Raw genomic sequence first — 25408 nt, forward strand, 5'->3', positions numbered from 1 at the left:
TACTTGGGTGTATTAAGGATGCATGTAGAGCATCTCAGACATGTGAATGTTGACACACTGGGTTCCTTTTGTGATAACTGTTTCAAGTGGCACATTAGATGGATGTTTGGACGAGGAGCATAGTTCGCAGATGTGGAATTGCAGGGCTTCCCAGTGATCTGTGTAAGGGTCCTTGGTAGTGGCTCCTCCTGTATTGTGTTAAGGAGAAGAGAAAGAGGGTCATTTTTAGGTCTCGGCAACGAGAACTATTGTCGCCGAGTAAGCTTGCAAAGGAGTACAGAGCGGTGCACGAGCCGACCAGGGTCTGTGGACGCGCACACACAAAGGCAGGCAGGCAGGCACACACCAGACACACACAGACAGACACACGCACGCACACGCACGCACACACACACACACACACACACACACCCTCCCTCTCTGCCCACTCCCTCTCTGCCGCCCCCCCCTATACCCCCACTCACCGGGCTCTTTCCCTCTGCAGCGGGTCAGTCAACAGGCAGCAGGCAGGCTCGGTGTCTTCTCCGGCGATCTTCAGCTGATGTGCACGCTCACGCTGCGTCTCCTGCGCGCTCACCACGCTGTTTCGTGCCCGTTGATCCTCAGCTTGTGATTACTACTCCTTCTAACCCGGATTCTAAATTACTATTTCTTGGTTCTCTAACTTCACTCTGTTGATTCGTAACAAACTGATATTCAGCACATTTCACAGTCTCGCTTTTGCTTCTCATAAATACAATAAGATTATTTTAAGCAATGTCTACCCTTCTTTTGGTTCTGTGCCTATTAGGCTTCGCACTATAGAGTTTTAGAAAGTGTGGTGGAAGATTCCATGATATCAGTGGTGTGCACAGTGCAGAGTGAGTGTGCAGAGTGCAGAGTAGTGAGTGCAGAGTGTGAGTGCAGAGTGTGAGTGCAGAGTGTGAGTGCAGAGTGTGAGTGCAGAGTAGTGAGTACAGAGTAGTGAGTGCAGAGTAGTGAGTGCAGAGTAGTGAGTGGGCAGAGAGAGTGTGCAGAGAGTGTGCAGAGAGTGTGCAGAGTAGGGAGTGCAGAGTGAGTGTGCAGAGTAGTGAGTGCAGAGGAGTGAGTGCAGAGGAGTGAGTGCAGAGGAGTGAGTGCGCAGAGTAGTGAGTGCGCAGAGTAGTGAGTGCGCAGAGTAGTGAGTGCGCAGAGTAGTGAGTGCGCAGAGTAGTGAGTGCACAGAGTAGTGAGTGCAGAGTAGTGAGTGCAGAGTAGTGAGTAGTGAGTGCAGAGTAGTGAGTAGTGAGTGCAGAGTAGTGAGTGCAGAGTAGTGAGTGCAGAGTAGTGAGTGCAGAGTAGTGAGTGCAGAGTAGTGAGTGCAGAGTAATGAGTAGTGAGTGCAGAGTAGTGAGTGCAGAGTAGTGAGTGCAGAGTAGTGAGTAGTGAGTGCAGAGTAGTGAGTGCAGAGTAGTGAGTAGTGAGTGCAGAGTAGTGAGTGCAGAGTAGTGAGTGCAGAGTAGTGAGTGCAGAGTAATGAGTAGTGAGTGCAGAGTAGTGAGTAGTGAGTGCAGAGTAGTGAGTAGTGAGTGCAGAGTAGTGAGTGCAGAGTGCAGAGTAGTGAGTGCAGAGTAGTGAGTGCAGAATGCAGAGTAGTGAGTGCAGAGTAGTGAGTAGTGAGTGCAGAGTAGTGAGTAGTGAGTGCAGAGTAGTGAGTTGTGAGTGCAGAGTAGTGAGTAGTGAGTGCAGATTAGTGAGTAGTGAGTAGTGAGTAGTGAGTGCAGAGTAGTGAGTAGTGAGTGCAGAGTAGTGAGTAGTGAGTGCAGAGTAGTGAGTGCAGAGTAGTGAGTGCAGAGTGCAGAGAAGTGAGTGCAGAGTAGTGAGTAGTGAGTGCAGAGTAGTGAGTAGTGAGTGCAGAGTAGTGAGTGCAGAGTAGTGAGTGCAGAGTAGTGAGTAGTGAGTGCAGAGTAGTGAGTGCAGAGTGCAGAGTAGTGAGTGCAGAGTGCAGAGTAGTGAGTGCAGAGTGCAGAGTAGTGAGTGCAGAGTGCAGAGTAGTGAGTGCAGAGTGCAGAGTAGTGAGTGCAGAGTAGTGAGTGCAGAGTAGTGAGTGCAGAGTAGTGAGTAGTGAGTGCAGAGTAGTGAGTGCAGAGTAGTGAGTAGTGAGTGCAGAGTAGTGAGTAGTGAGTGCAGAGTAGTGAGTGCAGAGTAGTGAGTGCAGAGTAGTGAGTAGTGAGTGCAGAGTAGTGAGTAGTGAGTGCAGAGTAGTGAGTAGTGAGTAGTGAGTGCAGAGTGCAGAGTAGTGAGTGCAGAGTGCAGAGTAGTGAGTGCAGAGTGCAGAGTAGTGAGTGCAGAGTGCAGAGTAGTGCGTGCAGAGTGCAGAGTAGTGCGTGCAGAGTGCAGAGTAGTGAGTGCAGAGTAGTGAGTGCAGAGTAGTGAGTGCAGAGTAGTGAGTGCAGAGTAGTGAGTAGTGAGTGCAGAGTAGTGAGTGCAGAGTAGTGAGTAGTGAGTGCAGAGTAGTGAGTAGTGAGTGCAGAGTAGTGAGTAGTGAGTGCAGAGTAGTGAGTGCAGAGTAGTGAGTAGTGAGTACAGAGTAGTGAGTGCAGAGTAGTGAGTAGTGAGTGCAGAGTGCAGAGTAGTGAGTGCAGAGTAGTGAGTGCAGAGTAGTGAGTGCAGAGTAGTGAGTGCAGGTATGTGCAGTGCAGTGCAGGTGAGTGCAGTGCAGGTGAGTGCAGTGCAGGTGAGTGCAGTGCAGTGCAGGTGAGTGCAGTGCAGTGGAGTGCAGGCGAGTGCAGTGCAGGTATGTGCAGTGCAGTGCAGGCGAGTGCAGTGCAGTGCAGGTATGTGCAGTGCAGTGCAGGTGAGTGCAGTGCAGTGCAGGTGAGTGCAGTGCAGTGCAGGCGAGTGCAGTGCAGGTCAGTGCAGTGCAGTGGAGTGCAGGCGAGTGCAGTGCAGTGCAGGTATGTGCAGTGCAGTGCAGGTGAGTGCAGTGCAGTGCAGGTGAGTGCAGGTCAGTGCAGTGGAGTGCAGGCATGTGCAGTGCAGTGCAGGTGAGTGCAGTGCAGGTGAGTGCAGTGCAGTGCAGGTGAGTGCAGTGCAGGTGAGTGCAGTGCAGTGCAGGTGAGTGCAGTGCAGGTGAGTGCAGTGCAGTGCAGGTGAGTGCAGTGCAGTGCAGGTGAGTGCAGTGCAGTGCAGTGGAGTGCAGGCGAGTGCAGTGCAGTGCAGGTGAGTGCAGTGCAGGCGAGTGCAGGCGAGTGCAGTGCAGTGGAGTGCAGTGCAGTGCAGTGCAGGTGAGTGCAGTGCAGTGGAGTGGAGTGCAGTGCAGGTGAGTGCAGTGCAGGTGAGCGCAGTGCAGGTGAGCGCAGTGCAGGTGAGTGCAGTGCAGGTGAGTGCAGTGCAGTGCAGGTGAGTGCAGTGCAGTGCAGGTGAGTGCAGTGCAGGTGAGTGCAGTGCATTGCAGGTGAGTGCAGTGCAGTGCAGGTGAGTGCAGTGCAGTGCAGGTCAGTGCAGTGGAGTGCAGGTGAGTGCAGTGCAGGTATGTGCAGTGCAGGTGAGTGCAGTGCAGGTGAGTGCAGTGCAGTGGAGTGCAGGCGAGTGCAGTGCAGTGCAGGTATGTGCAGTGCAGTGCAGGTGAGTGCAGTGCAGGTGAGTGCAGTGCAGGTGAGTGCAGTGCAGTGCAGGTGAGTGCAGTGCAGTGCAGTGGAGTGCAGGCGAGTGCAGTGCAGTGCAGGTGAGTGCAGTGCAGGCGAGTGCAGGCGAGTGCAGTGCAGGCGAGTGCAGTGCAGGCGAGTGCAGTGCAGTGGAGTGCAGTGCAGTGAAGTGCAGTGCTGTGCAGGTGAGTGGAGTGCAGTGGAGTGCAGTGCAGGTGAGTGCAGTGCAGGTGAGTGCAGTGCAGTGCAGGTCAGTGCAGTGCAGTGCAGGTGAGTGCAGTGCAGGTGAATGCAGTGCAGGTCAGTGCAGTGCAGGTGAGTGCAGGTGAGTGCAGTGCAGGTGAGTGCATTGCAGTGCAGGTGAGTGCAGTGCAGGTGAGTGCAGTGCAGGTGAGTGCAGTGCAGTGCAGGTGAGTGCAGTGCAGGTGAGTGCAGTGCAGGTGAGTGTAGTGCAGTGCAGGTGAGTGCAGTGCAGGGGAGTGCAGTGCAGTGCAGGTGAGTGCAGTGCAGTGGAGTGCAGGTGAGTGCAGTGCAGTGCAGGTGAGTGCAGTGCAGTGCAGGTGAGTGCAGTGCAGGTGAGTGCAGTGCGTGCAGTGCAGGTGAGTGCAGTGCAGTGCAGGTGAGTGCAGTGCGTGCAGTGCAGGTGAGTGCAGTGGAGTGCAGTGCAGGTGAGTGCAGTGCAGGTGAGTGCAGTGCAGGTGAGTGCAGTGCAGGTGAGTGCAGTGCAGGCGAGTGCAGTGTGTGCAGTGCAGGTGAGTGCAGTGCAGGTGAGTGCAGTGCAGTGCAGGTTAGTGCAGTGCAGGTGAGTGCAGTGCAGTGCAGGTCAGTGCAGTGCAGGTGAGTGCAGTGCAGGTGAGTGCAGTGCAGGTGAGTGCAGTGCAGGCGAGTGCAGTGTGTGCAGTGCAGGTGAGTGCAGTGCAGTGCAGGTGAGTGCAGTGCAGTGCAGGTGAGTGCAGGTCAGTGCAGTGCAGGTCAGTGCAGTGCAGGTGAGTGCAGTGCAGGTGAGTGCAGTGCAGTGCAGGTGAGTGCAGTGCAGTGCAGGTGAGTGCAGTGCAGTGCAGGTGAGTGCAGTGCAGTGCAGGTGAGTGCAGTGCAGGTGAGTGCAGTGCAGTGCAGGTGAGTGCAGTGCAGGTGAGTGCAGTGCAGTGCAGGTGAGTGCAGTGCAGTGCAGGTGAGTGCAGTGCAGTGCAGGTGAGTGCAGTGCAGTGCAGGTGAGTGCAGTGCAGGTGAGTGCAGTGCAGGTGAGTGCAGGTGAGTGCAGTGCAGGTGAGTGCAGTGCAGTGCAAGTGAGTGCAGTGCAGGTGAGTGCAGTGCAGGTGAGTGCAGTGCAGGTGAGTGCAGTGCAGGTGAGTGCAGTGCAGTGCAGGTGAGTGCAGTGCAGGTGAGTGCAGTGCAGGTGAGTGCAGTGCAGTGCTGGTGAGTGCAGTTGAGTGCAGTGCAGGTGAGTGCAGTTGAGTGCAGAGTGGTGTGTATTGACAATTTAAATGACAATGCCATTTATTTATGATTTAAAGAAAAAAAAATGTCATGAGCAATGCCAATAGCTCTACCTTTAATGATGCCGAGACCATTGCATTGTAAATGCTTGTTAAGTAAATGGGTTTCATGTTGAGCTTTGTTGCCCCATTACCCTCTGGAGGGGCACATCCACAGGTTAAAAGATAGCTAAGTTGGGCAGCATCCCTTGGTTTTCTGCTCTTATTTTGGCTTGCTGCTGACAGGAGACACCCAGCACCATCCATTGCCACCACCCTTCATGTTCACATTTCCTGCCACACACCATGGCTAAAACATTCTGAGGGAAATAAGCAAATGGGCAGGACCACCATGATTCAAACCCCTACACACCTGCCTTCTGCAATTTAAAAATGGGATGGAAACTTCCAGCCTGTGTGTTACATTTTCTTTTCCTGGATTCAGGGTTCCTACACCAGTGCTGACCATGAAACTCTTTGAGCTCCAGTGATGGGTAACCACCAACTCACCTTGCCATGTTTGGGACCAGTAATGTTTGGACTTTGACCCAAGAATGCCATGGGGAGCTGCCTGGACCCTGCTTAAAGTGATTTAGTAGATCATTTGCTCTTGAAGGGAATTAAAGTTGCACCTGCATGAGGAAGGATCTGCTCAGAAGGGGAGAGAATATGAAAGAGATGAAGTAGAAGAAGCTTAACCGTTTACTGTTGCCTCTGGTAAGGACCTGCACCATTCTGTGCAAGTGAGGAACTGAGAACCTCAATTCACCCAACAGTGGAACAGAACTGCATACCTTGTTGGATTGCACTTACCAAGATTATTTTAGACAGCTGAGTTCCTTAACTAAAAAAGTGTCACAAAAAACATGTGTAACTGAAAGAATATTGAACTGCCATCTGATAGCCCTTATAAAAGGAATCAAGGGCCAGATGTAGGTAGGCTTTTACCGGTCGGTAACGGCCGAATTTGGCCGTTACCGACCGGTAAAAGCCTTTTGAGATGTAGGAGGCATTTTACTGATTCGGTAATTACCGAATCGGTATTTACCGATTCGGTAATTACCGAATCATCATTTACCGATTCGGTATTTACCGAATCGGTAAATGATATGTAGAAAGCACTGTAAACAGTGCTTCAGGGCTTTGAGGATTCGTTATTTACCACCAACTATTAGTTGGTGGTAAATAACGAATTCCTATGTAAATGCATAAATGTGCATTTACACCTGTGCCACGTGACAGACATACATGCCCGTAGGGCATGTATGTATGCCACATGTGCACACCTGCACTAATCAGGGGTGCAGCAGTGTGTCAAAGTGACACCCTGCCACCCTTGACTATTTTACAATTTTACTGAATCGGTAATTACCGATTCGGTAAATGACATTCATTCCCATGGGCCTCAAGGCCCATAGGAATGAATGGCAGATACCGAATCGGTAATTACCAAATCGGTAAATACTGAATCTTACCGATTCGGTATTTTTTACCGAAATTTTTTCCTACATACCATTTACCGATTCTGAAATAACGAATCGGTAAAATTTGGTATTTAAGAATCGGTAAATGGAACTTACCTACATCTAGCCCCTTGAGTCATAGCTCCTGAGGAGCTTGCACTAAAGGCTACATAATTCCCATGACAAGGAAGTATGTACACCTGGCTTGTTTGGGTGGTACATTTTTGTGTTTGGGCCTGAGGAAGATCCCAAGTGCAAGAGCTGATGATCTGCAACAACTAAAACTTCACCAGAGCATCCTCATCCTCAACATATGCTGTCTCCACTCTACTGGGTGCCAAAGACACCACTTGTACATCAGTTAGGCAGGCTGGGCAAGATCACTCCCTGCTGTGTGATCTGGGCTGTGCACACCATAGAGAACACCAAATTCCTCCTGCTGGATGCTAGTGCAATCTGCCTCAGATAGAACACACATCCAGGATGCACCCTGACAGGGAAGGGACTATAACATTAGTGAGAGGGACTGCTGCAACTCAAACTAACTGTGTCACCAGGGAGTTAATCAGCCAAATAGGTCCATTGAGTTTTCTCTCAGGAAATGCCACGGTCAACACACTTTGCCATTAAAGAGTGTGCCACCAAATTACCACAGATGTTGTTTCCCCCTGGCACTACTTTTGAGTGCCCTGTGCTGATTTTGTGCACTAAGTATGTTGCCTGTAGAATAGCAATAAAGTACTTTCTTTTTATAAACCGATATACTAGTTCCTTATTTTTTTAATTATTTCATGTTTTTTTTGTTCAGATTCTCTACCCCTAAAACACCTCACTGAATCAGCCTTGGACTGCTTGGCATCTACTCTGTGAGTTAAGTGTTACGGGGGTGTATTTGGTGCTCAGTTTTGGTTACAAAAGTGAGATTAAGTCTGGGGTCATCAGTGGTAAAAAGCTTTGTTTGTCACAATCTGAGCCTAGCAACCACTTTCTGCCCTGGGACACTGAACAAGTTCCTACCAATATCAAATAAAAAAAAATATCATGTATTTGTCCTCATTGGCATTGGCCATCAGAGACATATCACGTGGTATGTAGATTGACCCAGATCTGTCTATGTCACCTTAAATTGAGCATACATCCAAAAAGAACAAAAGTCATGCTTCGTGCTATAATGAAACTGCAAATGTACTTCAACCTAATGGCTTTTGACATAGAGTAGAGGTTGTGGTGATAACAAACAATAGTTTGGCACACTTGGCTGGCACACCATCATCTGCTCTATCCCCGATCAAAGCACTACTTCTCTCGGTTACAAGCCTGCTCTTGGGGTAAAGGAAGTTTGACTTTCCCCAGCTCTAAGAATTTCCATTGGCTTCTCTTAGAAGCTAGAATAAAGTTCAAATTGGCATGTACCACTTTTAAAAACCTATCGCCGTAGTGCATATCTCAAGATCATTGGCACTAACAAAAAGCTAAAGAACCCAATAATTCTAAGACTGGTATACAAAAGTTTAGTATTATTTTAAAGTTCCCCCTAAAGTTGACTGGAGATGCTCAAATATCCCAATGTAATTCTCTAAAAAACTAAAAACGTATTTGTGCTAATTCTTTCTGAACTCATCCAAGTATTCCTTGTTTCGTCTCCACTTTTTAAGGCCCCTTACACTGCACTCTTGCCTAATGCTAACTCACTATGGTTTCTACCATTCTTTCCTTCTCATTAAAGTCCTCATTGCATCATTTACATATTGCTAATTGCCTTGTTTTTGTCTCTCATCCCTGTTACCTCCATTTTTTAGAGCTGCCCTCTCTGTTGCTACACCTTGAGCTAGCTACCTTCCTTTCATTCTTCATCTGCCAATTGTCTGCATCCTTCCTCTCTTCTCTGCTCTTCCTTTTCTCCCTGGTAGGAGGATGCCTTTTATGCCATGTTCTTAAGTCGTGCTGAAATAGACAATGAGATGGATGTCTTTTTAAGAAGATTGTTGTTCATTGTAAGGGATACTGGCGTCTTTATCTCTTTTTGTTGTGTACAACTTGTGCTTCCTAAAGGCACAAAATAAATAGATGTGTGTTGTAATAGTGAGAGAGTATGTGGTGATTGTGCTCTAAAATTGACTCCTGGAATTTAGAAAAAACAAAACATTTATTTTAACAGGTTAATGCACCTGGTTGTGTAATCTAAAATTACATTTCTGTTTGAAATGTCGGCCTTACTCTCTTAATTTGTATAAGGTCTTGAGTTTCCCAGAGGATATAGTGAAAGTTGTAAAAAAAAGATGGGGTTGTTCTGAATTGGTGTGGGTCAAAACAAAATTAGGGACTAAGGGCCTAATTACGACTTTGGCAGTCTAACCACCAGTCTGCTGTTGTCCCAAGGACACCGCCAAGCTATTTTCCCAATGTGCTGACAGTGTGACAGCGGCGGTCACCAGACTGAGGGAGACCGCCGCATGCAATAGCCCACAGTTTTCCTCACAATGTCAATGTATGTATATGCATTTTAATGTGCTTAGGTAGAAAACACAAACATATGCATTGGACATATGGAACCGGGGCTTGTGTGAGCAATGTCCAGCAGCACGGGTATACAGCCATAGGAATGTACTTGTGGCTTACTAGTGCCTCAGGCGACCAAGGTGTGGATTTCCAATGTGACAAGTGTCAGCTCAAAGGGGAGACTTGGACATTGGGCTCCGTGATGGGAAAAGAAGTGGAAATGGGACATAAGGTGAGCTTTAACCTTATTTCCCCTGTTCCCACCAAGTAGAGTGTGGAGTCCTTTCAGTCACAGTCGGCTTTGCAGTAATTCACATTGTAATCTGCATGGCGGGTACGGTGTCTGGACTTCTACCATCAGTCACTGCAACCTGTTACTCCATCCCAGATGGTGAAAAATCCTGGCGGTTATGGCGGGAACAGGGCGGTGTTATGTCTGTGGTACTACCAACTTCGAAATATGGCTGGTGGACCCCCAAGCCGGCCAGTAGGGACTCCGATGCTGCCATGACGGTAGTACCGAGACCGCCTAAGGCATAATCAGGCCCTTAGTTTTCCTTACATTAATTTAAAACAAGCCTTCTATAGAATTTTGGTAACCTTATTTGAGACATAACACTTTTGGATCATAGGACTGCATAGGTCCTTGCAATGTTGCTCACTTTCTACAGCACTCCTTCAAAAGGGTTATAAGAAACCGAATTTTTAGAGATGCACTTTCCAAAATTCCATTTTGAAGCCAGTCACCACATTTTTGGGGCTGCCTGTAATATTTTGATACTTGTTTTTTAGCTTATTCCATGTCCTTAATAAATGTTGTGATTTAGGACTCTAATTTAAAGAATAAGAGCTTTTAACTGATACATGCATGTGCGAAATAATATATAGCATTTGGGAAAGAAATCAAATGAACCACTGTATTCTTCTGATATAAGAGATTGGATTCTGTTTGCTGAATTCATCAAATCTCATTGCTTCTTTTAGCATGGACGATTAATTAATTAATATACTTTAGAAAGAATTATGAAGATCTTCATACTAAAGTACTTTATATGTTGTGTAGAGAAGGGCTTTTTAGAAGTATTACCCTTGTATCCTGAAATATTGCAAAACTTTTTCTAAAAATCAAGTAAGATCTGTTGTGTCATCCCTTCTGTCAATAGCAAATGTATGTGTGGAAAGGCTTTGCTTGAAGTACTCTTAAGATCAGACATTTGAATGTCAATTGGCAGACTTTCGTTGTTCCCCTACTTATCCAAAAAAGTGATTGTTTGGATGCTGAGCAAAAAAGTAAAAAATTCATCAGGCTCACAAATATAAATCATGAATGTATCTGAGTGCCATTAAATGACATTGTAGACTAGCACAGACTCATTGATTAAAGATACATCTTCTCAAGAACTCTCTTGAAGGATAATATTCCCAGTAAATCAGGAAAAAGAAAACGTCAAAACATCTTACAATTATATATTTATTGGACCTCATGTTCTAGTCCTTACATGATCCTAATGTTAACCATGCTATTCCAGTCCTCCAAGTCCACTACGTTCCTATGAAGCAACCAAACTTCCTGAACCAAGATAGAGCTATAGTCAAGTGATTCAACGTGCCCTCTAGCATGCTGGTGTGTTGTGCAAAGGATTCCAGTTTGAATTGAAAACAAGTAGTGTCTGCTCATCTGCTCAAATTGAATTGAGCTCTGCGATGGTCTCATGGTCTCAATTGCACTTGTCTGGACATATGTAGTTATGGACGTTATGCTTGTTAGCATGCACAACATGGTTTGGACCATGATCTCTGCCACTTCTTGCCCCTTTGGTTGTGAACAATCCTTGTCTATTGTACAAGTAAGGACTCCCATGACCAGAATTTGACATGAAGACTTCCAGTGCGACATATGTAGATACTGAACGATGATAGTTGAAATCTGTCGGGGCAATAGAACAGGTTGTTACTGAGGACACATCCTGTGTAGGTTGAAGGAGGGCTTCATCTTTCAGCCCAGCTTAGCTAGAGATTTCAGAGGAAGACATTACACAGCCTGCCCTATTTAGGGTGGATGGTGTAATGGGGTTTTGAGCCTATACATCACTGCCACAAAAAAAACTCATGGTGAGGAATAGAAAAATATTACTAACCCCACACATACTGGGGGAAATCTCCCAGAATGAGGGGATCATAATTGTTTTTGTTTTTCAGAACATAAAAACCTCTTGCTTTGGGAAGTTGTTTCTGAAAAATAAACAAATGTTATAGGTTTGGTGGAGTGCCATCAAAGCTGACAGCTTCCAGCCACCAAACATTTTGTAATTTGAATGGAGCCACAGTGACGGTGGTTCCGATCAATGTACACAGATGAGCGGTAGGCTGACGATCATCTGTAAATTGGACAAATAGTTGTTTTTCAGGACAGCAGAGGAAATGTCCTCGCCACCCAGATATACAGAGTAATCCAGGCCCAAAGAACACTGGGGCCGATTCACAGAACTAATTTAAGACAAAATCCTAAACATGCTACTTTTGGTATTCATAGAAGTTAGGATTTTGTCTTAAGTGTGTCTTAAGACAGACTTAAGTTAGGATTTTTTCTTAAGTCTGTCTTAAGACAAACTTAAGACAAAATCCTAACTTCTGTGAATACCAAAAGTAGTAAGTTTAGGATTTTGTCTTAAGTTAGTTCTGTGAATCGGGCCCTGTGATCCCATCTCTTGTCCATTTAAAACCAAGCTAATTTCAGCTTGTCCATTAAACATCAAGCTAGTTTCTGTCCTGACAGACTGCCTGGGGACAATATGAGGACCTTGGTGCAATTAATGTTGCAAGTTATAAATGACTTTGATGATAAATTAGCTCTTGCCAAGAAAGCTACTGACTGTATTAATTAGCAATGAGCTTATTTCAGCCATTAAGACACAAATATAGCCAGACATAGCTAAGAAAGTGAAGATGTGTCAGCAAGTGATCAATAAAGCTAAAAGAGAATGGAAGAGTTCACTATGGACTCATTTGTATGTAGCACTTTCCAACAAAGACAATAAGTCATTTTGGAAGACAGCTGCTGATTTTCTTAACGGTCGTAAACAAACCGTCGATTTCTGCATCCAGCCGCTAGATTGGATGACCCATTTTGAACAGCTTTACTTTCATAAATATGTCACTACCGAGAACGTTGAAGAGGCTATTCGAATCAGTTCCCCTAAGTTTATGAATCTGACTTTTTAGCTTAGTGAAACATTAACATCTATTTATTCCTGCATTCCTAGTTGTGCTAAGGAGCCAGATGGGCTGCCTAACGATTTATATTGGGAAAACGCAGAAATATAGGGGTCCTACATCGATATGCTTTCTAATACAATTCGAGCTGGAATGGAGATTCCACCCTCCTGGAAATTATCGGAAATTATCACTATTTATAAAAAAGAGGACAGGGCAAATCTGCCCATTTATAGGCCTATAAACCTGATCAACATCCTACAAAAAATCTTTTACAAACAGGTTTTGGCTCATATACAGGGGTGGATTAGGGACTTGAGTATACTCTTGGATTGGTAGGCAGGTTTCAGGCAAAATGTGAGCCCTGTGAATCAGATTTTTTGTTTTACGTGTATGTACTAGAGAGAGGTGATTATAAGCAAGGACAAACTTTATGTTACCTTTGTCGACCTTTGTGCAGCATTTGATTTAGTTCCCTGTGCCAAGCTAAGGAGGGTCCTTGAGGAGATGGGGTTACCAACCCTTCTGTTGGATATCCTTGTGAGACTTCATGCAGATACACTTGCTCAGGTGAGTTGGGGCCAGGATGGGGCCCTGACTGACCCGATCCATATTGATCGGGGGTAAGGCAGGGGTGTGTTTTGGCGTCCACTCTCTTTACGTTATACAAAAATGGTGTAATTGTCTTCTTGGATAGAGATGGGTGTGATGCACCCAAGATAGGAAGGTGGAGGGTTCCCGCAATTCTTTTTGCTGAGAACACTTTGTTTATTTCCAAATCACCACAGGGTCTGCAACAACTCCTGAACTCTCTTCAACTGTTTTGTGTATAGCGGGGCTTGAAGCTTAATAGTTCCAAGCCCAAATGTATGATCTTCACCAGAGTGACGTCGACTCTTTGTAATCGGAGAATGCTAGTGGGTGACACAGTTCTAGATGTAGTGTCCAGTTTTGAGTACTTGGGTATTAAAGTGACCAAGAATCTGCTGGATACCGCAGGTGGAAAAAGCGTATTTATCTTTGATCCAGCACACTGCATATTTAGGGAAAATCCATAGAAAAACATCATCAAGAAGAGTGGCCCCAGCATTTGAAATATATAATGTGAAGGCCCTAAGGGCGGTTTTATATGGCGCTGAGCTGTAGGGGCTATTCGCATTCAGCGTACCTTTCCATAGTGGAGCAAAGGTTCCCTATAAGAACACCGTTGACCCCTTATATTTAGACATGGCCCTAAAGAAAATTGCCGACAATATTAAATGCAGAATGCTGATCTGTAGGCTATGGACAACATCTACCCTTTAATCTTATCGGGATGGTATTAATGATATTTTGGGCCCACAGTACGCACCAAAAATACTGTGGCTCAGTGGTATTAAGGCCCTACTTCATAGATTGAAATTGAATGAATATTGGACCTCACCTCAGAGCATGTGTTTGATTGGCAAGGCCAGTATAAAGGGACTATTTTGGGAAAGTGTGGCAATTGATAACGTTAGGCAGTGTAAAGTCTCTTTATCTGTGTATTTTACTGACCGGAATCCAATGGCCTTTTACGAAAGTAAAAATCATGAAATTGTCCCGCCACTGATGTGGTTGTAGCCTGACGGCTAGAGCGGTCAACCTTGTAGATGGAGAACCGGGTTTGGGCCTCGGCAACGACGCTCAACATCCTGTGATTCTGGGCAAATCATCTAATCTCCCAGTGCCTACCAAAAAATGAATGTGTCCATCTGTAACGAAACTGGCCCTCATGTAAAGCGCTCTGATACCTTATATCTTCAGGTTGAGTTTGCGCTATATAAAACTCTAAAAAAAAAAAAACAACAAAAAAACTGAGAAGGAAACTTTATCTTCAGTTTAGGCATGGCACTTTACCCATAAAATCATTTACTTGTAGATGGCAACTGGAAAATTATCCAAACAGTGATCTGTGTGTAGGCTGTGAAGGGTGTTCTGAACCGCTTATCCATGTTCTGTTTTTCTGTCCATTTTATAAACATAAACGTGCAAAATGGATTGTTTCCCTGTGCAAAAATCTGGGTTGTAGCGAGCTTTAGGAAATGTTCAGAATACTGCAGTGTGACACAAGTCAGATTGTAGTTGTTTGTCTGGCTATGTTTTTAAGGGCATTTTGGATTAAGCGTGCTAAATTTCTACAGTCTGCTATTGATCTTTGATAAGAACTGCTTGATGTTTCATGGTGGGATATTTTTATTCTGTAGATTTTATTTGTGATCTTCGTTCTTTTACACCTTTAGACAGTTCTTTGTGTCATGAATTTCTGTGGTTTTGGTACTGTGATTTTTTCTACCAATATATTTTATCTACTGATATTTATATTCGCACTTCCATGTATATGTATATTTGGGCTGTCTTGTTTGTCTATACTTGTATGATCCACGGAGATCGAAATAAAGTTCTATGATAATGTTAATTATCAATGCTTGTTTAGGGCTTGGAAATTAGATGGGTTAAGTTCAACCTTTATGAGCAATGTTAAATGGCCTTAAATCGAGCCCAGGGTGCTGTTCAGGGATGGAATATTGTCCTGAGACCCATTTAATATTAGAAGGAAGTGGAAGAGGTGTGGCGCCGCGGCCAGGGCGACTGACGCTGGAATCTGGGGATCAGGGTTCGATCCCCGGCTCCGGCGGCAGGTTAGCCCAGCACCATGTGACTCTGGGCAATAGCTTGCTTAATCTTCCGGACGGCCCCCCAGCGCCTAGAGACCCTAACGGGTGATTGTGCGCTATACAAATGTGGATTATTATTTAATATTAGAAGGAGAACCAGACAGGGATGGCTCCTTTCTCCATTATTATTTCTCTTGACCTTACAATCACTCTCAGTCAAAATCCATCAGTTGCAGGCAGTTGTGCATATAAAGATACTAAGTAGACAACAAAAACTATTTCCGCGAGCTGTTGACAACTTCTTTACTTTATCTCAATCACAATCCTTAAACCCTCAGATTTTGTCTCTGATATCTGAATTGTCAGTATTCTCTGGCTACTATATATACAGGTCCAAGTGTGAAGCTCGGCCTTTTTCAAATTTCACAAATGTTATTCAAATGCCACCGTTGACAGATTAACCTTGAAATGGCCCCTTCAATTAAGTGCATGAAGTATCTCAGACCCTTGCTTACCAGGTCTAACAAATATTATGTAGGACAACTAACTTCCACTGATGCAGAAGACAAGCAAATACATCCTCTGCTGGTCATGTTTGGAAATGCCACTATGGGGCGGTAGTCAGACAAAATATCGAAATCAAAATATCGATATACAATAATATCGATGTTTTAATATCGATGGTATAGTATATCGATGTGCCATAATATCGACAGACAGAATATCGAGATTAAGGTATGTATGTTAGTAATATCGAAATTTTGTTGTTTAGTCTTATGTATTTTATTATGTTGTTTATATGTTTGCTAAATATGTTTAGAAATGTATGTTTGAAAATTAGTAATTATGTTAACATTTTGCGTTTTAGTATTAGAGCGGGTTGTGGGTTTATAGGGGAATAGGGTGGGAAGTAATTTAATAATAATTAAATAATTAATATATATTTTTAAATATTTTCTAATTAATAATTAATTTGTAATTAATTGAAACTAATTAGTTAATTACATTAATTAGATTTAATGTGGTAATATATTTAATTTAGTGTTATTGTTAATTAATAATTAATTGGTAATTAATTAATATTAATTAGTTAATTAAATTAATTAGATTTAATGTGCTAAGATATATAATGTATTGTTATTGTTAATTAAAAATGAATTGGTAATTAATTAATGTTAATTAGTTATTTACATTAATTAGATTTATTGTGCTAATATATTTAATTTAGTGTTATTGTTAATTAATAATTAATTTGTAATGAAATAATATTAAGTAGTAAATTAAATTAATTAGAGTTAATGTGTTAATATTTTTAATTTATTAATTTTTGATATTGTTATTTAATAATTAATTGGTAATTAATACTTATTAAGTCATTAAATGATTTCATTTATTTATGTGTAGTGGGTTGTGTGTTTATAGGGAAACAACCATTACAATGCAACTTTTACAACGCACTACCATTACAATGAAACTTTTACAACGCAAAAACTATTACAACGCATGCATTTACAACGCATGTTTTTACAACGCAGATACCTTTACAATGCATACCATTACAACGTAAGTATTGGTAAGTATATAATTATATTTAAAATTTCATAGTTTGGGGTTTTTGGGTCAAGGGGTATTTTTAGGGTTCTGGGTCAGTTTTTAGTTTTTGGGTAAAGGGGTATTTTTAGGGTTCAGGGTCAGTTTTTAGTTTTTGGGTAAAGGGGTATTTTTAGGGTTTAGGGTCAGTTTTGGGTTTTTGGGTAAAGGGGTATTTTTAGGGTTCAGGGTCAGTTTTTAGTTTTTGGGTAAAGGGGTATTTTTAGGGTTCAGGGTCAGTTTTTAGTTTTTGGGTAAAGGGGTATTTTTAGGGTTCAGGGTCAGTTTTTAGTTTTTGGGTAAAGGGGTATTTTTAGGGTTCAGGGTCAGTTTTTAGTTTTTTGGTAAAGGGGTATTTTTAGGGTTCAGGGTCAGTTTTGGGTTTTTGGGGTACAGGGTTACAGTGTAAAAATTAAATTTAAATTAAATTTAAATTAATTAAATTAAATTAAATTAAATTAAATTATATTATATGAATTTTAATTAATTTACATAAAAAATTATTATATACTTACCAATACTTACGTTGTAATGGTATGCGTTGTAAAAGTATCTGCGTTGTAAAAACATGCGTTAATATTTGTAAAATTATATGTATTTTTAAATTAATTTTACATTATTATTAATACATTTAAAAAAACGATATTTTTAATTTCGATATTTTTGTACAACGATATTATTTTTTCGATATTTTTGTACTTACCATTATGTAGATATAACTTCGATATTTTTGATTTCGATATTTTTGTGTCGATATTTTAGTATCTCGATAATGTGTCTTTCGATAATATGTCAGTGATCCGCAGGGTGCAGCTGGTGACAAAGACTAGGACATCAAGGTTAAATTTTGTATTTGGATTGATCCCTCTGATTCTCACCTAACCCATGTTGAGTAAAATTATTCTCTGATTAAAAGAGTTTGTGCACACCATCTAAAGACCTATACTTAAACTCTATCAAGAGGAAGTAGGGGAATTCATTTAGAAACAATCACTGTTATGCTATTTAACAAAACAAGAGTCTTACATTGGAAAGAACTACAAAGCATGTCTTCATACATACCCTCAATTAAATTATATGGGGAACTGTTAAAGCACTTAGGGCATAAAAGCAAAATCACCCTAACAATCGACAGTATTCTGACTCCCATCAGAGTAACAGCCGTACTACCAGTCACATTTCCCAGAAGCACACATACCCCATACTGGCTAGCAGTCACACACTGCTGACAACCCTCACACCCCTCACAGTGGAGTAGTCTGACAATATTGACAGCATTCTCTGACCCTCACACACTACCAGTCGTGCACTACTAACAACGTTACACACTGCACAGACTTGCATTCCCACACTATTGCCAGCACTCTCACACCGCTCACAGAGTAACAGAGATACACTCTCCACAGAAGTTAACATTTACTGACAACTGGAGGAAGCCTCACTCCCATTCTAAAAGGGCAGCAAAGTCAGAAGATCAGGCTTAAAACTGAATTTGCTTATTTATTGATTGGTCAGTGTGTGTGCATGCTGTTGCCAATCGGTATGCAGGTGAATGCATGAATAACTGAATAGGTGTATAATATGTGCATAGGTGCAAGTATGAGAGACTGAGTAAATGGATGAGGGGTCAACAAGTGCACTGATGGATGAATTAGTGACTTCTTGGAAGGAAGATTCTAGCACATTCAGTTATAAGCCAGACTTACTGCCCTTGTCAACACGCATTCTGGTTTGTCTCTCTCTTCTGCTCACTGCAGTTTCTGAATAGTTTCAAAATGTTCCCACCTATGAAAGGGATGGTCCTTCCTTTATACATTTTGTTCCAATCATGTCATTTACCGCATTGATGTGTAATTTGTGATGCTCACTTGACATTGCAGACCAGTAAATGTGGTATGCAGTACAGTTGGATTTATAAAACTATTTAAACATAGATGATTTCATATGCAGACTGGCCTATAATTAGATCTAAAGATGTTATTGTAGTTAATGCTGCTGAAATGGAGGTAGGGTTGAGCAGAGCTATTTACATGTCTTGCTCTATCTTACATGCAGATGACTCTGTCCCAGGCCAGCCAGCCTTTCAATCCACCGATTCATCATTAGATTTTTAAAGTTTAATGCACTCTTAAGGTAGAAAGACACCATCAGTTGTTTCTTTTGTCCTTGAAAGAAGTATTAGTTCATAGTAGAATGCAACTACATACAAGTCAATAATATTGCAAGGTTGCTAGTCCCTGTTTGCCAAGCCAGGATGCAAGGCAGTGGCTAGTGTATCGCAACCATGGTGGTTATGATCATTTGTCACTGATTTACCAGGACCTGCTCTAATATGGTTCGACACACAGTGCCAAGTACAACCCCTTGCACACTTGACTCACAAGGTAGTGAGGGTGAGCAGTCACAGACTTCTTAGCGAGGTAGTTTGGAGGTGCTTATGCTCAGCACTCAACCATTTACCAGACGATGGAAACATTTCAATATCCAGCCCAGTGCATGTCTTTTAAACAAAGAAAGTACTTTAATCATAAAGTTGTGCTAAACACAACACAATCCCATCAGTCATACAATTCTCTATTCTTCAATGCAATTCTTTAGGTCACCACACCCTCCCTGCTCCCTCTACTACTCTCATCATTGATGCCTCCAGGTATGTGACCCCTTGTTCACCTCTGGTTGAAGCCTCCCACTTGACTTGTATGAATGCTGCAGTCAGTCAAAAGTCCATGGGGCCATGTGGGAAGTTTGACATGGGCAGCGTCAATCTGTGTGCTTGCCCAGCCTCAATGTGTAGAGTCTGTGCCACAGGCGATACTGTGGCTGCACGAGGCGGTCCCCCAAGATTGCAGTGATGTGGCCGCCCCTGGGCTGAGAAAAGGTATAGTCTGGGTTGGTCGAAGGGTCATCACAGCAGTTGTTGTCCGATTCGGACCATAGGGTGCAGCCCCCATCAGGCCTACCTTGATCAATGCGACTGTAGTGCCTATCTAGGCCAACATCAATCTTGGTTTTATAGGCCCTGTCTATGCCCAAACGATCACTGCAGTTGTATTGTCCCTATCTGGACCTATGGCTGCCATGGCAGATGTAGTCTCATCCAAGTCTCTGGTCATCATAGCAGTTGTAGTCCCCACCTGGGATGATGGCAGTCACAACATGTGGAGCTCTTATCTGGGCCTATGGCAGTCATGCAGTTGCTAGGCAGTTACAGTTCCTGCCAGGAACTTGGATGAGAGACCATTGGGGCCAACATGATACACTGGTCCTTTGAAGCTCATTCATGTGTAGGAACAAACTAGGCCTCTATCCTCCTAGCCAGTCTCTCCTCTTGCAGGGCCAGGCAGGCTCCTTCTGTCCCGCAGCCAGCAGGTTGGCGTCTAGATTCTTCAGAGAAGACCCAGAGCTCCTGCAGCAGAAAGTGCAATGTTCAGGTGATATCTGCTCAACTTTGGGAGACTGTCTCTCTGTCAGACAGACACTATCCTTGGTTGAACAGAAGCCCTTTGAGCATGCGGAGGAGTACTCTCTTCTCTCTCTGGTCATAAAATACATGAAACTGGAACACACTGGATGTTTGAGTACTATGATATTTCTTCAAGGAGCTATACCCTCTATGCTCCCTCAGCTACTTCCTCCCAGATGGCCTTCCAGCTCTGGATCCTGACTTTGGGCATACACATAGTAGTGCAACATTACACAAGTGGACAAGTAAATGTCTCTCTCAGTGATAGAGTAAACAAGGTCTGGTGACACAACTAAGCTACTGAGCTCATCTTAAAACATCTTTATACTGAGATCACCACTTTATGCGCTACACCCAGGACAGGGACAGTAGACCACTGCTCACAATGAGGACACGCTTGGTGCGCCCCTCCTGGTCATAGGACAGCCGAAGACTTCCTATAGCCAGGACAGACTTAGGTCTCTTCACTCATGCTTAGATTAGCATGACACCAGGGCCAAAATAAATGTCAGGATAGCTGATACACATGCAGTTGAGATCTGAGGGCAGGAGGACCTGCATGTATATCTTGCAACATAGACTCTCACAGAACAGTGATAACCTAGTTACATCCTTCAGGTATTCGTACACTGCAATACATGATTTTCCAGTTGTTTGAGAATTTGAAAACTCTCTTCATCAGAAATCTGATATGCCCACCCCATTTTTACTTGTCACAGAACTAAGTGAAAACCACAGTTCTACTGTACTGCAAGATGCCTCAAATGTAATACTTTTGAAAGATAAATAGCTAACCACATGCCATGCATATTCTTCGGATCTTAACAATGTAAAGTTTCCGAGAAAATGGGCTTGAACAAAAACCTTTCCTGCCCACTTGTGGATGTAATGCGTGGGATTGTTGATTATTGTGAATTACTAGGTGAGTTGCTGAAGAGCTTGGGCTGATGAGTAAGATGCAGGGTAGGCTACATGTAATGGGTAGAGTTTACTGATCAATTGCATTGGATTGATTGATGGTGTGTGTGTGTCCTCTGTAATTAGTGTGAAAGACGGGGATGTAGTGCCTGGGGTAGGTAATTGAAGGTGCAAGATTATTGGAAGCAATGCGCTAGGTGAAGAAATGTAGAGCATAGGTGAACAAATACCATTTATGATTTAGTTTGAGGCTGTGCATTCAAATTATTTATGTAGTGTATGGTGGTTTATAAATAAAAGCATTAGGTGGATAGTTGTATTGTGTGGGGTGCATTGATGTGTGTGGGGTAGATGTACAGTGTGTTCTCATGGACGTCAATTCATTGAAATGCCAGGGGTAGTGGAAGTGACACCACATGCCCTTTGACCTCCACTTTCACTCACACACACATACAAACAAATTCACTCATATACACTCTCTCACACATACAAACACTCACACCATCAAGCATGCACACAAGATACATTTAAAAGCATTTTTTAATTACCTCAGCTGCCAGCTCTTTGGGTGTTTTTTACCGCAAGTTAAATACGGAAGCAGCGTACTCGGCTGGGTCACAAAGCCTCGTGGGTATTACGGTCCCCGGATAGAGCTGAACTCGACCTTCTATTCCTTCTCGAACCACGGCACAACGTCAGAATTGGGTAAGTGTGTGGTTCGCTCGAGTTGTGGATTTAATTTTTGATTATCTTTGGGAATTTGATTTCCTTCGTTTGCCAGCCGGAACGGAATTACACCCGGCGGTGTGATCGATTTTTTCACTGCACTTGCCATAGAGCCCTGAAGAAGTCTTGGGTTCAAACCCTGACGAAACACGTGTTGGCTGGGCAATCAATCATCATTAAACCAAAAGAACACGATATACTCGGAGTGTTTAATTTTAATTTCAACTTTTCCTGCTGTCATATGAATGGAATTTGTGACTGTGCTGTACTGTTTTTCTGCAAACTGAAATAAAACGTGTGCATAGGCATCTGTTTATATTGCAGTTTATTGTACTCCGTTTTTATTACACTACTAGTGAATAATGTATATTATCTATTCGCTATTAGTGTATTAAAGAAATTGACAGAAAATAAAGAGAGTGGTGTCCCAGCTTCCCCTGTGTTCCTGTCACTGCATTTACCACCTCTGAGGCCAAGGGTCACAAAGGCAGTGCTAGGGGTAGCAAAGGACAAGCCAGGGGTCGCAACTGCGATTTTGGCAATACGAAAACCATTGGGTGCGTGTATACGGTGTACAGAGTGGGCACAAGAAATACATGAATTTCATGGATGTGGTATGTGAGGAGAATGTAGTGAGTTGGATTAATCTAGTGCGCAGTGAGTATGGATTTATTGTGACTGCACAATACCGAGTTACAAAATGTCACCCAGCAATAATATTGTACCCAGAATTTCAACTACTATAAGTAGGTAATAATATAAAGTTAAATATAGGTTTACTATTCTTAACTCCAAATCTACCTACCCACCTGGGCACCAATATACGGAGATAAGCATAGTATTTCTATAGCGACCCTCACTGTATTGTGGTAGTTAATATTCTGAATGCAGTATTTGGACATGGTGATAGTTACGACGTGATATAACATCATTTATTATGTGTGATGGGGAAATGCATTGAATGGGCCAATCGATGTGCGATCAGCGAAATGAATAAAGTGATAAGGAAGATTGAGATAGAATGCGGGATTGAGGAAGTTATTGTAAGACATGGGCAGCACATGCAATAGATTGATGCAAGGGGTGGCTGATGGGATTAAGGCCTTTGGATAGTAAAATATTGTCTGTAAGCTGAATACAGGGAGCACAAGGAAGGAATAGGATCTGATGGCTTAGTGTTGAGTGGCTTAGTGCTGGTTCTGGTGGTTTAGTAGATTAATGCATCCCATGTAAGGGCCTCTGTTCGACCTCATGCTCACAGATTCAAACCCCAGTGTGTCCAATCAGCCTTTCATCCTTCGGAGGTGGATAAAATTAGTAACATTGAGTTGGGTCTTTAAAGATCCTCTGGTTTGTAAGAAGGTGTCCAAGCAGAAAGTTATCGCCATGTTTATGGCTGAATATAAGCCTAGGGAACATTATAAAGAGAAAAATGCAGTACATGTTTATTACCTTAATCCACCACTAACGGAGGGAGATTTCTCCTACCTAGCCAATATAAACTGTGCGCAACATAGATTTATACTGTTAAGATTCCGCACTAATTTGATTCTTCTAATGCTTGTCTATCCTGAAGAAACCTATAACCACTCCAATCTAAGCATGTGCCTGTGTGATAATCTATCACCCCAAACTGAACTGCACTTTGTTTTATTCTGCGGGCTCTATGAGAGCCAAAGGAACGCCTATCTGAAACCAATTTTAAAGAAAATGGGCTTTAAACAGTGTCGGGTAGCACTGCTTTTTCTAAAATCATTTCCCGACCCTTTGGTTTGCTACTCTGTAGCAACATTCTTATGGGCTTACATGAGGAAAAGAAAGGGGATAACATGTAGCCCACTGAGTATGATCAATAACCATAATGTAACTAGACCAGTGATATTAAATGTTTTACTTATCATATTTTTTACGCATTCTCATCTTATTCCAGGACTGTGAAGACATATTTGTAAATTCAATGGATAATATTTTGTAATAATATCTTTTTTATCGATGTATTTATGTGTACTTTTATGGCAGTTTTTAATATGATCAAATGAAGATGATGATGATGATGATGATGATGATGAGTTGGGTAACAATAAACATCTGTTATTCAGCGCCAAGATACCCTTGGTGAACGTGTGCTTTACAAATACGTTATTTTATGAGAATAGTAAATGCCGGTACGGGACTCATACATTTAGTGGGAAAATTGAACAGCTGTTTTACCATGGATGATAAATTGAAGGACAGCATAGAAACTGGTATTTGAGTAGATGAAGGTCATAATAGTTATAATCTTGATAAATAGGAACATAAACATATAGACAATGATGAGGTCTATCTAGCATTCACAATTGCGACTAGTCTTGCGACACAGAGACCACAGACAGCCAACTTTGGCCTTGCATATTGGAGAAGAGTTGAATATTTAGAGCCTGCAGAGATTGTGCTAATTGGAAATTGTCAATTTTCAAACAAAATATCGAATCTATCAATAATCAGTACATATATTTGCTGTTTTGCACGTAGTCTAAAGTTTACATAATGCAGTTTTGCACATAGATATTTTGGTACTGTTTTATGTATTGTTACATTGTAACCATTTGTTCTTTCAGTATCAATTTTGTATATTGACTTCTAGCTGATACCAAAGTTCCCGAAGCAAATATTGCACATATAATTGCTGCTTGCACATAGTTTAACGTTTACATATTACTGACTTGTATACAGCCCTTGTCAAAATTATTGATCTCAGCGTGCTAGATTGTAATTATTACTATCTTTTACTATCATTTCTTGTACACTGGTTTTTTCTTGCTGCTATTTCGAAGTCCTTTACTAACCCATTTTTAAGTGTTTTTATGTGATCACTCATTTGTCTTATTGCTTGTGATGATTTGTACTTTTATGGAAATTTTATGTCCGAATAAAGACCATTTGACTTGACTTGAATCTATCAAGAATTTCACTTCCTAAATTTCCCCAACCCACCTATACCCGTGGTGGAGGAAAGTCCACAGGTGCATTCCATGCTACAATGTAGCATTTTCTAGCAAATAGACGGTTTCAGATTGTTACCCAACTCCTAAACAAGTACTTAGATATTTGGAAATCATTCATTTATTGAGTGTAGTTCAGTGTATGAGTGGAAGGATCAGATACTGACCTTGGGTTGTACAGTTCTGAAATGTGAGGCTTTAAATTGTAAATTATGAAAACTGGAAAAACTGTAGGTGACTGTGAGGACCTATTAAAAAAGTGAACATTTATTTTTTCTGCCTTTTCTTGAAACAGATGTGGACTAATGAAGAGATGATGAATGACATGATGAAAGTCTATGGATTTCAAAGGTAATACTTTTTTCCTCTGTATAACATTGGTCCCATCAGTGGACACTAACCCATAGTTACAGATCTTTCTAGATATGGGTTTGTGTAAAAATACAAGGGTGGATGCACGTAAACGCCCATGCCCGCCCAGGCAATGACAACTTGACGCATGGTAAACAAGGCAGTGCTATGTGCTGCATTAAAATACTTTTTTTTTTTTACCTATCTATGCAAAGCTGCACAAATCCCGATTAGCATAATTTTGTAAATCTGACCATGGGTTTTGTGTCAGGGCTTTGCCAAAAAAAGTGACTCAACCCTACACACTGCTTGAAAGCCCTTCCAGGCACTCACTCCTGCATAGCTGAGGCTCAAAGGAAGCGGTGTTCCCCAATGAACGTATGTATGACGGTACGACGCGTACCGTCACAACGCGTTCCCTTACAACTCATCCCTTACACCGCAAGTCGTTACAATGGCTTGCGTTGGGGGCGCGGATTTAGAAT

The 25408-nt window shown here is 42.6% G+C and overlaps 2 protein-coding genes across 2 annotated transcripts in view; both read left to right on the forward strand.

Annotated features, from left to right (window-relative positions):
* The window catches only part of LOC144791621 (dehydrogenase/reductase SDR family member 4-like), a 213085-nt gene that overhangs the window by 174988 nt on the left and 12689 nt on the right, over window positions 1-25408 (forward strand). The window contains exon 8 of the mRNA XM_078666348.1: window positions 24868-24923. Coding sequence (XP_078522474.1) covers window positions 24868-24923 — 56 coding nt within the window. The remainder of the gene's footprint in view (window positions 1-24867; window positions 24924-25408) is intronic.
* LOC144791618 (dehydrogenase/reductase SDR family member 4-like) overlaps window positions 1-25408 on the forward strand; it is a 379701-nt gene that overhangs the window by 161664 nt on the left and 192629 nt on the right. The gene's annotated exons all lie outside the window — the stretch shown is intronic.

The sequence above is a fragment of the Lissotriton helveticus genome, chromosome 11, assembly GCF_964261635.1.
Source record: "Lissotriton helveticus chromosome 11, aLisHel1.1, whole genome shotgun sequence".
Lineage (NCBI taxonomy): Eukaryota > Metazoa > Chordata > Amphibia > Caudata > Salamandridae > Lissotriton > Lissotriton helveticus.